The following is a 14,721-nucleotide window of genomic DNA, read 5'->3' on the forward strand; positions in this document are numbered from 1 at the left end:
GCTCTCGGAATCCTCCCCGAAGATTTTCCGGCTCAAATCCGACCGCTACGCAGGGAAGAACAGCGCACCGGCAACAGCTCCATCAAGTACCCGACCGCCTCGCAGCCACCTCTATCTACGCCCACAGAAGTGATCAGCTGGCCTCATTCCTACGACCCAACGCCACAGCAGCGTGCGGGGCACGCTGCTGCTGTGATCAAGGCCTTTCCCAGCGTCTTCGAAGCAAAGGAAGGTTTACGTGCAATGGCTGGTGGATCCATGGCCATCGAGTTGACAGACGACGCTCGACCCTTCGCCGTAACAGCATCTCGTACAATCCCTTACAATTGGCGTGAAGAAATTAAGAGCCAGTTGGAAGAGCTGCTTAACAAGGGAATCATCGAGAGTGTGGACTACCCTACGGCATGGTGCCACCCCATCGTGCCTGTCCCAAAAAAGACATCTGGTGTAAGGCTGTGTGTTGACCTGACACGACTCAACCGTTACGTGAAGAGGCCCGTGTATCCAGTGCGCTCACCTCATGACGCCATCGCCTCGATCGGGACCGGAGCAGTTTGGTTCACCACTCTTGATGCCAAGATGGGGTATTTTCAAGTCCCCATTAGAGAAGAAGACCAGGATTTAACCTGCTTCATAACACCTTGGGGTCGGTACAAGTTTCGGCGAGCGGTTATGGGTCTCGTCTCGTCTGGAGACGAGTATAACCGTCGAGGAGACCAAGCTCTCGGCGACATACCTAACACCATCAAGATCGTGGACGACATCCTGGCCTATGACTCCACCTACAGTGCGCACTTAGCCCATGTCATTCAGATTGTGCGGCGGTGTGACCAGCACGGCATCACTCTCAACCCACAGAAGTTTACATTCGCGGAAAGAGTGGTAGATTACTGTGGTTACTCTGTTTCTGGACAAGGCTACACGACAGACTCAAAGAAAGTTAAGGCAATCTCTGACTTCCCACGACCACAGCACATCACCGACTTACGATCATTCATGGGTCTTACAAACCAGCTTGGAAGCTTTTCTCCTGCTGTGGCTGCAGCTGCACAACCCCTCAGAGATCTCTTACGCCCGAAGAACAGTTGGTGCTGGTCTCCTAACCATGAAGAGGCGTTTGAGAAGGTGAAACAGTGTCTCGTCAGCCCACCTGTCTTGGCATACTTCGACCCATCATTACCAACGATGCTACAGACTGACGCCTCAAGGATGCACGGATTTGGATTCGTTCTCCTGCAGAAGCACAGTGACCAGTGGAAGATGGTGCAATGCGGGTCAAGATTTGTTACAGACACAGAGAGCCGCTATGCAGTAATAGAGTTGGAAATGGCTGCAATCGTCTGGGCAGTCAGGAAATGTGGCACCTACCTGAAAGGACTCCCTCACTTCGATCTAGTGCTCGACCACCGCCCGCTGATACCTCTCCTCAATAGCAAGTTGTTGGGAGAAATAGAGAACCTGCGGCTGCAGCGCATGAGGGAGAAGCTTGCTCAGTATTCTTTCACAGCAAGCTGGCAAAAGGGATCGACACACTGTGTGCCCGACGCCCTCTCACGTGCTCCAGTACAGGACCCAGTGGAGGAAGAGGATGCTGCTACTTCTGGTGACCTCGACCCTCTCCACTCAGCGGTCATCTCAGCGTTATCTGCCACCAATGAGGACGGCGTCCGCTTAGCACCACTCCAGGATCAGACTGTGGAAATGGTACGTGCCGCAGCAGCAAGAGACGGGGAGTACTGCTTGCTCAAGAACGTCATCATCGAGGGCTTCCCTGATCATTGCCACGACCTCGATCACCGCTTGCGTACGTACTGGCCGGTGCGCAGTCTGCTGGCCGTAGACGACGACCTGGTGGTTTACGGGCCGAGGCTTCTTATTCCTCACAGCCTCCGCCGAGAAACACTAGAGCGACTCCATGACAGTCATCAGGGGATGGAGCGCACCAAGCGACGGGCCCGACAAACGGTGTACTGGCCTGGTATGGACAGAGACGTTGAGAACGTCGTTTCTGGATGCTCACTATGCCGTCCACTCCTACCAAGCCAAGCCAACGAACCTCTCTGGCAGGACACGGACACACCCAGCAGGGTGTTTGAGTCAGTTTCTGCAGACTACTTCCACGCAGCAGGCCGTACATACCTCGTGTATGTAGATCGCTTGTCTGGGTGGCCTCACGTGTCTGCATGCTCACGTCCAGCATCGGCTGATCAGCTCGTTCGTGTCCTTCGGGGTGTGTTCGCCGACACGGGCGTGCCTGTTCTCCTGAGGACTGACGGTGGACCGCAGTTCACTTCTTCATCGGTACGGCGCTTCCTGGCTCGATGGGGGGTGGAGCATCGTGTATCTTCACCTCATTATCCACGCTCCAATGGTCACGCCGAGGCAGCGGTCAAGTCCGTGAAGAAGCTGATCCTCACGACCACACAGCAGGGACACATGGACGAGGATGCGTTCGCTCGCGGGTTGCTGGAACTGCGCAACACTCCGAGGGCGGAAGGGCGATCACCAGCACAAGTCCTCTTCGGTCATCCTATGAGGTCCTGTGTCCCGGCTCATCATCGCTCATACGCTCAGCAGTGGCAGCGCGCTGCTGATGAGTGCGACGCCAAGGCAGAGCGACTGAGGAAGAAAGCGAAACTTCGCCACGACGCGTCCGCCCGTACTCTTCCTCTCCTGCACCTCGGTGGCCACGTCGACGTTCAAGATCACACGACAGGCCTCTGGGATCGCCTGGGTGTCATCGTGGCTGTTGGGCGAAGGAGAGACTACCTCATCAAGATGGGCAGCGGTCGCGTGATGTGGCGTAATAGAAGACACCTACGCCCACACAGACCTCTTGCTCCCCTTCCTGTCGAGCAGCACACCGCTCATGGCGGTGCAGCGCTTCAGCATCAGGGTCACGAGGAACACCACCATCCCGGCAGCCCGGAGCATCAGGGTAACGGGGTACACCGTGGCCGAGAGCAACCAGAGCGTCGAAGCAGCCGACAGCGTAGGGAGCCGAGACGACTGCAGGTGCGGTGGCACCGTAGCACCTACGATTAGTCGTACGTGTTCATTGTACGCTGTGTTTGTTTTGTGTATATGTACCGTGTTTTCTGTACTTCAATCATTGTAACTTTGTTTCATGTGTTACGGTAGCCATAACAAAGATAAGGAATCTTCCTTATGTCTCGGGGGAGGTGTGTGGTTGTTAGCTAGTTGTGTGAACGAGTGAATGAGCGAGACTTGTGTGAGGCATGAATACGTGTATGAGTGAACGAGCTAGGCTTCAGTCATAAGTGTTAAGTGGAAGTGCGCGGCCTGGCGCCGAGAGATCACCTACCTCCAGCCTTCTGTTCACACCTTCTGTGAATAAACACCTGCACTGTTACCTGCGTTTCCTGTGCCCCTGCTGGTCAAGAGTCGAACAAAAAGTAGTCGTAATAATAATATCCGTAATAATACTAGTAGAAGTAGTAGTAGTAACAGTAATCGTAATAATAATAGTAGTAGTAGTAGTAGAGTAGTAGTAGTAGTAGTAGTAGTCGTAGTAGTAGTATTAGTAGTAAAAGTAATAGTAGTAGTAGTAGTAGTAGTAGTAGTAGTAGTAGTAGTAGTAGTAGTAGTAGTAGTAGTAGTAATAGTAGTAGTAGTAACAGAAGCAGTAGTAACAGTAGTCGTAATAATAATTATAGTAGTAGTAGTAGTAATAGTAGTAGTATTCATAATAATACTAAAAGTAGTCGTAATAATAATATTCGTTGTAATACTAGTAGAAGTAGTAGTAGTAACAGTAATCGTAATAATAACAGTAGTAGTAGTAGTAGAGTAGTAGTAGTAGTAGCAGTCGTAGTAGTAGTATTAGTAGTAAAAGTAATAGTAGTAGTAGTAGTAGTAGTAGTAGTAGTAGTAGTAGTAGTAGTAGTAGTAGTAGTAGTAGTAGCAGTAGTAGAAGTAGAACGACTATTAGTAGTAGTAGTTTTTTTTTCTTTTATGTAGGAGTGACAATGGCCAAGGGCAACAAAAATATAATAAAAAAAAATGCCAACTGAAATGCCAGTCCCATCAAAAGGTCAAAGCAGTGGTCAAAAATTGCTGAATAAGTGTATTGAAACCTCTCTCTTGAAGGAATTCAAGTCTTAGGAAGGTGGAAATATAGAAGCTGGCAGGGAATTCCAGAGTTTACCAGAGAAAGGGATGAATGATTGAGAATACTGGTTAACTCTTGCGTGAGAGAGGTGGACAGAATAGGAGTGAAAGAAAGAAGAAAGTCTTTTGCAGCGAGGCCGCGGAAGGAGGGGAGGCATGCAGTTAGCAACATCAGAAGAGCAGTTAGCATGAAAATAGCGGTAGAAGACAGCTAGATATGCAACATTACGGTGGTGAGAGAGAAGCTGGAGACAGTCAGTTAGAGGAGAGGAGTTGATGAGACGAAAAGCTTTTGATTCCACTCTGTCTAGAAAAGCAGCATGAGTGGAACCTTCCCAGACATGTGAAGCATACTCCATACATAGACGGATAAGGCCCTTGTACAGAGTTAGCAGCTGGGGAGGTGAGAAAAACATGCGGAGACGTCTCAGAACACCTAACTTCATAGAAGCTGTTTTAGCTAGAGATGAGATGTGAAGTTTCCAGTTCAGATTATAAGTAAAGGACAGACCGAGGATGTTCAGTGTAGAAGAAGGGGACAGATGTGTGTCATTGAAGAAGAGGGGATAGTTGTCTGGAAGGTTGTGTCGAGTTGAGAGATGGAGGAATTGAGTTTTTGAGGCACTGAACAATACCAAGTTTGCTCTGCCCCAATCAGAAATTTTAGAAAGATCAGAAGGCAAGCATTCTGTGGCTTCCCTGCGTGATATGTTTACCTCCTGAAGGGTTGGACGTCTATGAAAAGACGTGGAAAAGTGCAGGGTGGTATCATCAGCGTACGAGTGGATAGGACAAGAAGTTTGGTTTAGAAGATCATTAATGAATAATAAGAAGGGAGGTGACAGGACAGAACCCTGAGGAACACTACTGTTAATAGATTTAGGAGAAGAACAGTGACCGTCTACCACAGCAGTAATAGAACGGTCAAAAAGAAAACTTGAAATGAAGTTACAGAGAGAAGGATAGAAGCCGTGCGAGGGTAGTTTGTAAATGAAAGCTTTGTGCCAGACTATATTAAAAGCTTTTGATATGTCCAAGGCAACAGCAAAAGTTTCACCAAAATCTCTAAAGGAGGATGACCAAGACTCAGTAAAGAAAGCCAGAAGATCACTAGTAGAGCGGCATTGACGGAACCCGTACTGGCGATCAGATACAAGGTTGTGAAATGATAGATGTTTAAGAATCTTCCCGTTGAGGATAGATTAAAAAACTTTAGATCGGCAGGAAATTAAACCAACAGGACGGTAGTTTGAGGGACTAGAACGGTCACCCTTTTTAGGAACAGGTTGAATGTAGGTAAACTTCCAGCAAGAAGGAAAGGTAGATGTTGACAGACAGAGCTGAAAGAGTTTGACTAGGCAAGGTGCAAGCACGGAGGCACAGTTTCGTAAAACAATAGGAGGGACCCCATCAGGTCCATAAGCCTTCCGAGGTTTAGGCCAGCGAGGGCATGGAAAACATCATTGCGAAGAATTTTAATAGGTGGCATGAAGTAGTCAGAGGGTGGAGGAGAGGGAGGAACAAGCCCAGAATCGTCCAAGGTAGAGTTTTTAGCAAAGGTTTGAGCAAAGAGTTCAGCTTTAGAAAATTATGTGATAGCAGTGGTGCCATCTGGTTGCAATAGAGGAGGGAAAGAAGAAGAAGCAAAGTTATTGGAGATATTTTTGGCTAGAGGAGGCAGTAGACACCTGCCGAAACGATAATTACTCCCAGTGAGGTCTAAAGCACTGTTCAGGGGGTGCTGTGAACTTATCATTAAACCCAGCTGTGACCTCACTGAACGTTTCCCTTTGTGTCTCACAACACAAGGGGGTAGTCACAGCCTGCCCTCTAAAGACAACTCTCTTCCTCCACACAAAACTACAAGCACCTAATAACACACACACCCTTCACTCAAAAAATTTTAAAATCATGGCGACTCCTACACCAGCCTCGGAGTCCCCATCTGGGGAGGGGACCATAAATGTCCCCAGGTCGGACTGCCTTTCCGTCGACGACCCTAAGTGTCTTGACACCCCCCTCAACTTTTTCTTCATTAACTTCTGCAACATTCGCGGTCTAAGATCTAATTTTCAATCTGTAGAACACCACCTCTCCTCTTCTAAACCTCATCTTCTTTTCCTCACTGAAACTCAGGTGTCTGAGGCAACTGACAGTAGCCCCTTTTCTGTTCCCTCCTACTTTCTCTATCCTCATTTTCGATCCAAAGCTGGATGCTGCGTTTATGTGCGCAATGACTTAACCTGCTCTCGTGCCCACGCTCTTGAATCTTCCGAGTTTTCCACCATCTGGCTACGACTACAGAGTCATTCTCATACTAAATTTATCTGTGCTGTATACCTCTCTCCTAACTCCTCTGACTATAAGAAATTCTTTGACTACTTAACTTCCAAAGTGGAGCACATTCTGACCCTCTTCCCTTTTGCAGAGATCTCCATTCTTGGAGACTTCAATGTTCACCACCAGCTTTGGCTTTCCTCTCCCTTCACTGACCATCCTGGTGAACTAGCCTACAACTTTGCTATCCTCCATGACCTAGAGCAATTGGTGCAACACCCTACTCGTATTCCTGACCGTCTTGGAGATACGCCCAACATTCTTGACCTTTTCCTGACCTCTAATCCTTCTGCTTATGCTGTCACCCTTTCTTCTCCGTTGGGCTCCTCCGATCACAATCTCATATCTTTATCTTGTCCTATCACTCCAATCCCTCCTCAGGATCCCCCTAAGCGAAGGTGCCTCTGGCGTTTTGCCTCTGCTAGTTGGGGGGACCTGAGGCGGTATTTTGCTGATTTTCCTTGGAATGACTACTGCTTCCGTGTCAGAGACCCGTCTTTGTGTGCTGAGCGCATAACAGAGGTGATAGTGTCTGGCATGGAGGCGTACATTCCTCACTCTTTTTCTCGTCCTAAACCTTCTAAACCTTGGTTTAACACAGCTTGTTCTCGTGCTATACATGATAGAGAGGTGGCCCACAAAAGGTACTTAAGCCTTCCTTCACCAGAATCTCATGCACTTTATATTTCTGCCCGGAACCATGCCAAGTCTGTTCTCCAACTAGCCAAAAACTCCTTCATTAACAGAAAATGTCAAAACCTTTCAAGATCTAACTCCCCTCGTGATTTCTGGCATCTAGCCAAAAATATCTCCAATAACTTTGCTTCTTCTTCTTTCCCTCCTCTACTTCAACCAGATGGCACCACTGCTATCACATCTATTTCTAAAGCTGAACTCTTTGCTCAAACCTTTGCTAAAAACTCTACATTGGACGATTCTGGGCTTGTTCCTCCCTCTCCTCCACCCTCTGACTACTTCATGCCTCGTATTAAAATTCTTCGTAATGATGTTTTCCATGCCCTCGCTGGCCTAAACCCTCAGAAGGCTTATGGACCTGATGGGGTCCCTCCTATTGTTCTCCGAAACTGTGCCTCCGTGCTTGCACCTTGCCTAGTCAAACTCTTTCAGCTCTGTCTGTCAACATCTACCTTTCCTTCTTGCTGGAAGTTTGCCTACATTCAACCTGTTCCTAAAAAGGGTGACCGCTCTAATCCCTCAAACTACCGTCCTATTGCTTTAATTTCCTGCTTATCTAAAGTTTTTGAATCTATCCTCAACAGGAAGATTCTTAAACATCTATCACTTCACAACCTTCTATCTGATCGCCAGTATGGGTTCCGTCAAGGCCGCTCTACTGGTGATCTTCTGGCTTTCCTTACTGAGTCTTGGTCATCCTCTTTTAGAGACTTTGGTGAAACTTTTGCTGTTGCCTTGGACATATCAAAAGCCTTTGATAGAGTCTGGCACAAAGCTTTGATTTCCAAACTACCCTCCTACGGTTTCTATCCTTCTCTCTGTAACTTCATCTCAAGTTTCCTTTCTGACCGTTCTATTGCTGCTGTGGTAGACGGTCACTGTTCTTCTCCTAAATCTATTAACAGTGGTGTTCCTCAGGGTTCTGTCCTGTCACCCACTCTCTTCTTATTATTCATTAATGATCTTCTAAACCAAACTTCTTGTCCTATCCACTCCTATGCTGATGATACCACCCTGCACTTTTCCACGTCTTTTCATAGACGTCCAACCCTTCAGGAGGTAAACATATCACGCAGGGAAGCCACAGAACGCCTGACTTCTGATCTTTCTAAAATTTCTGATTGGGGCAGAGCAAACTTGGTATTGTTCAATGCCTCAAAAACTCAATTCCTCCATCTATCAACTCGACACAATCTTCCAGACAACTATCCCCTCTTCTTCAATGACACTCAACTGTCCCCCTCTTCTACACTGAACATCCTCGGTCTGTCCTTTACTTATAATCTGAACTGGAAACTTCACATCTCATCTCTAGCTAAAACAGCTTCTATGAAATTAGGTGTTCTGAGACGTCTCCGCCAGTTTTTCTCACTCCCCCAGCTGCTAACTCTGTACAAGGGCCTTATCCGTCCATGTATGGAGTATGCTTCACATGTCTGGGGGGGTTCCACTCATACTGCTGTTCTAGACAGGGTGGAATCAAAAGCTTTTCGTCTCATCAACTCCTCTCCTCTAACTGACTGTCTTCAGCCTCTCTCTCACCGCCGCAATGTTGCATCTCTAGCTGTCTTCTACCGCTATTTTCATGCTAACTGCTCTTCTGATCTTGCTAACTGCATGCCTCCCCTCCTTCCACGGCCTCGCTGCACAAGACTTTCTTCTTTCTCTCACTCCTATTCTGTCCACCTCTCTAACGCAAGAGTTAACCAGTATTCTCAATCATTCATCCCTTTCTCTGGTAAACTCTGGAACTCCTTGCCTGCTTCTGTATTTCCACCTTCTTATGACTTGAATTCCTTCAAGAGGGAGGTTTCAAGACACTTATCCACCAATTTTTGACCACTGCTTTGACCCTTTTAAGGGACTGGCATTTCAGTGGGCATTTTTTTTTATTAGATTTTTGTTGCCCTTGGCCAGTATCCTTCCTACATAAAAAAAAAAAAAAAAAAAAGATAACAGAAATCATGAGGTTAGTTAGATCTTGAAAGGTTTTGACATTTTCTGTTAATGAAGGAGTTTTTGGCTAGTTGGAGAACAGACTTGGCATGGTTCCGGGCAGAAATATAAAGTGCATGAGATTCTGGTGATGGAAGGCTTAAGTACCTTTTGTGGGCCACCTCTCTATCATGTATAGCACGAGAACAAGCTGTGTTAAACCAAGGTTTAGAAGGTTTAGGACGAGAAAAAGAGTGAGGAATGTACGCCTCCATGCCAGACACTATCACCTCTGTTATGCGCTCAGCACACAAAGACGGGTCTCTGACACGGAAGCAGTAGTCATTCCAAGGAAAATCAGCAAAATACCTCCTCAGGTCCCCCCAACTGGCAGAGGCAAAACGCCAGAGGCACCTTCGCTTAGGGGGATCCTGAGGAGGGATTGGAGCGATAGGACAAGATAAAGATACGAGATTGTGATCGAAGGAGCCCATCGGAGAAGAAAGGGTGACAGCATAAGCAGAAGGATTAGAGGTCAGGAAAAGGTCAAGAATGTTGGGCGTATCTCCAAGACGGTCAGGAATACGAGTAGGGTGTTGCACCAATTGCTCTAGGTCATGGAGAATAGCAAAGATGTGGGCTAGTTCACCAGGATGGTCAGTGAAGGGAGAGGAAAGCCAAAGCTGGTGGTGAACATTGAAGTCTCCAAGAATGGAGATCTCTGCAAAAAGGAAGAGGGTCAGAATGTGCTCCTATTTGGAAGTTAAGTAGTCAAAGAATTTCTTATAGTCAGAGGAGTTAGGAGAGAGGTATACAGCACAGATAAATTTAGTATGAGAGTGACTCTCTAGTCGTAGCCAGATGGTGGAAAACTCGGAAGATTCAAGAGCGTGGGCACGAGAGCAGGTTAAGTCATTGCGCACATAAACGCACCATCCAGCTTTGGATCGAAAATGAGGATAGAGAAAGTAGGAGGGAACAGAAAAGGGGCTAATGTCGGTTGCCTCAGACACCTGAGTTTCAGTGAGGAAAAGAAGATGAGGTTTAGAAGGTGTTCTACAGATTGAAAATTAGATCTTAGACCGCGAATGTTGCACAAGTTAATGAGGAAAAAGTTGAGGGGGGTGTCAAGACACTTAGGGTCGTTGACAGAAAGGCAGTCCGACCTGGGGACATTTATGGTCTCCTCCCCAGATGGGGACTCCGAGCCTGGTGTAGGAGTCGCCATGATGATTTTAAAATTTTAGAGTGAAGGGTGTGTGTGTTATTAGGTGGTTGTAGTTTTGTGTGGAGGAAGAGAGTTGTCTTTAGAGGGCAGGCTGTGACTGCCCCCTTGTGTTGTGAGACACAAAGGGAAACGTTCAGTGAGGTCACAGCTGGGTTTAATGATAAGTTCACAGCACCCCCTGAACAGTGCTGCACACCTCACTGGGAGTAATTATCGTTTCGGCAGGTAGTAACAGTTAACAGAAGTAAGCATAGTAGAAGACAGAGAGGGTTGCAAGGAAGTAGTAGTAGTAGTAGTAGTAGTAGTAGTAGTAGTAGTAGTAGTAGTAGTAGTAGTAATAGAAACAGTAGTAACTAATTGTAAAAGTAATTATAGTAATAGTAGTAATAGTTGTAGTATTCATGATAGTACTAAAAGTAGTCATAATATTAATAGTCGTCTTAATACTAGTAGAGTAGTAGTAGTAATAGTAGTAGTAATAGTAGTAGTAGTAGAGCTAATATTAGTATAAGTAGCAGTAGTAGAAGTAGTACGAGTATTAGTATTAGTAGTAATAGTAACAGAAGTAAGCATAGTAGCAGTAGTAATTGTAATAGTAGTAGAAGTAGTATGTAGTAGTAGGAATAGTAGTAGTAGTAGTAGTAGTAGTAGTAGTAGTAGTAGTAGTAGTAGTAGTAGCAGCAGCAGTAGTAGTAACAGTATTAGCAGCAGCAGTAGTAGTAATAGTAGTAGTAGCAGTAGTAATAATAGTAGTAACAGAATTGTAGTAGCACTAGTAATTGTAGTAGTAGTAATAGTAGTAGTACTAGTAGCAGTAGTAGTAGTAGCGGTAGAAGTAGCAGCAGTAGCAGTACTAGTAGCAGCATTTATGTAGAGCGAGTGTTAGGTGCGGTTCACACCAGCCAGTCACTGTCACCGCCGTCCGTGACGTCATGAGTGGGGGGGAGGGAGCGAGGAGAGCACCTCGTGTGTGGGCGGCGGAAAGGGGAAAGGAGCGTGAGGCGGGTGGGGGCCGGAAGGAGTGGGTGGTGGGTGGGGGGCGGAAAGGGGCATCTGACAGGCGGGGAGTGGGAAGGAGTGGGTTGCTGGTAGGGGCCTGGTAGGAGTGGGTGGCGAATGGGTGTTTGGAAGGAGTGGGTTGAGGGTAGGGGGGGAGGGAGAGGGAGGAGATAAGGACAGGAAGGCGTGCTGGCAGGTAGTGGCCGTGAAGGGGCTGCTGGCTATTGGGCGGCCAGAAGCTGCTGCTGGAGGAAGTGGCACGGGAAGGAGTGGATGTCAGGTGGTGGGGAGAGAGGTGGGGGTGGGGGGAGGAGGCATCACGGACTGACACAACAAGATGGCGTCTGTCTGAGAAGGTGTCAAGCTTAGTTTCCCTAGCCAGCGGCATGATGGGACTAACAAAACACCAGCAGGAGGTCTTTCTGTACACAACATGCACATGTACACAACACACGTGTGGCTGTACACCTGGCGGCTACTCAACACACCTGGTACACTACTGGTAGCACACTTCAGGGAGGGCTTGGCCAATCCTGGTTATCTTGACCACCACTAAGTCTTTGAGGAGGAACACAATGCGATACACACGCGCACCACACAAGATACGCCGCCACACTGGCTGCAGACTGAGCGGCGTCCCTTTGGCTCAGTGTTTCCAGGCCGTTCGGTACTTGAGCGACACACAAAGGTCTACCTAATATACAGGGACTTGTTCAACCAACGAACACACTCATATCCACTAAAAAAAAAATAAAATAAAATAAATAATATGAAATAAATAAATTAAATAAATAAAATTAATTAATAATGAAATTATACTAAATTATTAAAATTACTATTACTTCACTCTTACTACTACTATTACTACTACTAGTACTACTACTACTACTATTGTGTGTGTTATATTATTGATAGCAATCATAGTAACAATATAAGAACAAGAACTACTACTAGTACTATTATTACTACTATTACTACTACTATTATTACTACTACTATTACTAATATTAATGCTACTACTGCAGCTGTTTTAGCAACAATTCTTAAGGCAATAACATTAATATTCATATAGTCGTAGTAGCAGCAATAGTAGTAGTAGTAGTAGTAGTAGTAGTAGTAGTAGTAGTAGTAGTAGTAGTAGTAAAAGTAGTAGTAGTGAGAAATCGCGAATACTACCTCTACCACAACTACTACTACTTTTTCTACTACTACTACTACTACTACTACTACTACTACTACTACTACTACTACTACAACTACTACTACTACTACTACTACTATTACAACTACTACTACACACGCCTGCTTATGAAGGTCGTGAACAATTTCATCTGGTACAAACGTAGCTGTGATGCGAGCAATGGCGAGTCACCTTGGTGGATCCCTGTCAAAGTGTCTTCTGAATTGTCTTTGCACTTCTTTGACATTTTCGTGCCTCCAGTAACACTTTATGACAGATGTTCTTCCTTCACAGCTTACTCTTACTTCTGACATTACTATTTTGCCCAACTGTTTCTGAAAAAAAAATACATTCAATGAATTATAGCGAGTCAAACAGTGAGTACATTTTTGGATGACTCTCTCTCGTTCTCTCTCTCTCTCTCTCTCTCTCTCTCTCTCTCTCTCTCTCTCTCTCTCTCTCTCTCTCTCTCTCTCTCTCTCTCTCTCTCTCTCTCTCTCTGTCTGTCTGTCTGTCTGTCTCTCTGTTTATACAGATAGATACAGATAGATAGATGTACACAGGTACAGACTTGTGCTTGTGGAGTATAAATGTAAGAGCATGAAGCACAGTGTGTCTCTCCCCACAGGCACCTCCCGCCTCACGCCTTCCTCCCTCCCGTCTCCCTTCATTCATAAGTACTTCACATTATTATTAATACATCAAAATCTTGGACATAATGCAATATTCAAATTGGCAGAAAATGTTTCTCACACGAGAAGTAACAACGTTAACCTTATTTGTGCAATACTGACAACAATATTATTCACAAACAGTGTGACAAGTTGGACCAAAACTGTTGTGAACAGTTTGCCTCTTGATAGACAAAGTTCTTCTTACAACTGATAAAATGTTCAAACAAACAACAGGTTAAAAAGTAACCACTTCATCAACAAAAGCTGTGATTTTGATGCTATTTATTGCAGTCATCAAAAGTAACCACTTCATCAACAAAAGCTGTGATTTTGATGCTATTTATTGCAGTCATCAAAAGTAACCACTTCATCAACAAAAGCTGTGATTTTGATGCTATTTATTGCAGTCATCGCATTTGTTGTTGTTATTAGTATTATTGTTATCACTATCCTTGTTGTTATTGTTATTATCATCATTATTTTATTATTATTTAAGTTAGTGTGAGACACTTGTATTAGTGTTTAGCTTCTCTGTAGCGGCGAGGTACTGTCGCTGTACAGTACAGTTCATTATGTTGTTGTACATTATAATTTGTTTGCACTCCTGCCCTCTGCTCTACTGTACAATACACCGTCAGAGAGCCTCGGCTCACGTGACTGTGTATTGTATGTACACCTTGAAATACTTTGTATTGTGCTCACCAATACAGGTTTGCTTACCTGCTTATTTACTTAACTACTTACTTACTGACTGACTGACTTACTTACTTACTTGCACACACACACACACACACACACACACACAGTCAAGTCTTGCCTCGTGTTGTCTTGTCAAATGGTTTGGCCACAACACACGTGCCATGCCGTGTGCCACAGTGTCTCTTACTCCCATCCACCTCTTTGTCTTGTCCCCACATCCCGGTGCTCACGCCGGCCACTTCAAGGCTCAACTCCCTCCCTCCCGCACTCAGCCTTGCAGGCCACGTCTCTCCTGCCCTGCTCCTCACTCGGGAAATTTCTTTGCAGGCTGCTGGCGAGAGGAACTGCCGTCCCAAGCCCTCCACCATGGCCGCCGCTCCGAAAGTTTGCGTCCGTCGCATTAAGCTTATCTGTCTCATGGAGAACGCAGGCAAGGACGTCTTGACCTTCGTGTTGAAGCGCGGCGCGCTGAACGCCCCCGCCACGCCGCCGGGCCAGTCCCTCACTGACTACCTTGACAACCTCCCTCAAGGCTCGACAGCCAACTATGGAAGGATGAGTAAAAAACAAAAGAAAGCAGCAGTGAACCACACCGACCGCCGCCAAGCACAACGCTTCCCTTTATGGGACAACTTTGATTTGACTTTATTGTACAAAGCAATAAAGCTGACGTGCGAAGGCCTGGCGAGAGATGGCGATCCCGAATGGGGGAACCAGAACACCCTGGAGGGATTGGTAACGAAAATCAAGGATGAGCGGAATGAACTCTTTCATGAAGTGAAATCTTTCAGCGAGGCAGAGTACCAGCACAAAGTCAACGAGTTAGAACACCTCTTTATCCG

At 46.1% G+C, this 14,721-nt stretch overlaps 2 protein-coding genes across 10 annotated transcripts in view; one reads left to right on the top strand and one right to left on the bottom strand.

Annotated features, from left to right (window-relative positions):
• The window catches only part of LOC135095212 (uncharacterized), a 65,020-nt gene that overhangs the window by 21,772 nt on the left and 28,527 nt on the right, over nucleotides 1-14,721 (bottom strand). For 2 of the 8 annotated variants that reach the window (XR_010264134.1, XR_010264133.1), the window contains one exon: nucleotides 12,072-12,841. The gene's annotated coding sequence lies outside the window, so the exon portion shown is untranslated. The other 6 variants (XR_010264136.1, XR_010264137.1, XR_010264135.1 and 3 more) reach the window with 6 other exon arrangements.
• The window catches only part of LOC135095210 (uncharacterized), a 16,916-nt gene continuing 15,972 nt past the window's right edge, over nucleotides 13,778-14,721 (top strand). For both annotated transcript variants that reach the window (XM_063995994.1, XM_063995993.1), the window contains exon 1: nucleotides 13,778-14,721. This exon is cut by the window's right edge and continues 1,558 nt beyond it. In XM_063995994.1, the coding sequence (XP_063852064.1) occupies nucleotides 14,246-14,721 (476 nt within the window). In that variant the 5' untranslated portion in view covers nucleotides 13,778-14,245.

Source organism: Scylla paramamosain, chromosome 48 (assembly GCF_035594125.1).
Source record: "Scylla paramamosain isolate STU-SP2022 chromosome 48, ASM3559412v1, whole genome shotgun sequence".
Classification (NCBI taxonomy): domain Eukaryota; kingdom Metazoa; phylum Arthropoda; class Malacostraca; order Decapoda; family Portunidae; genus Scylla; species Scylla paramamosain.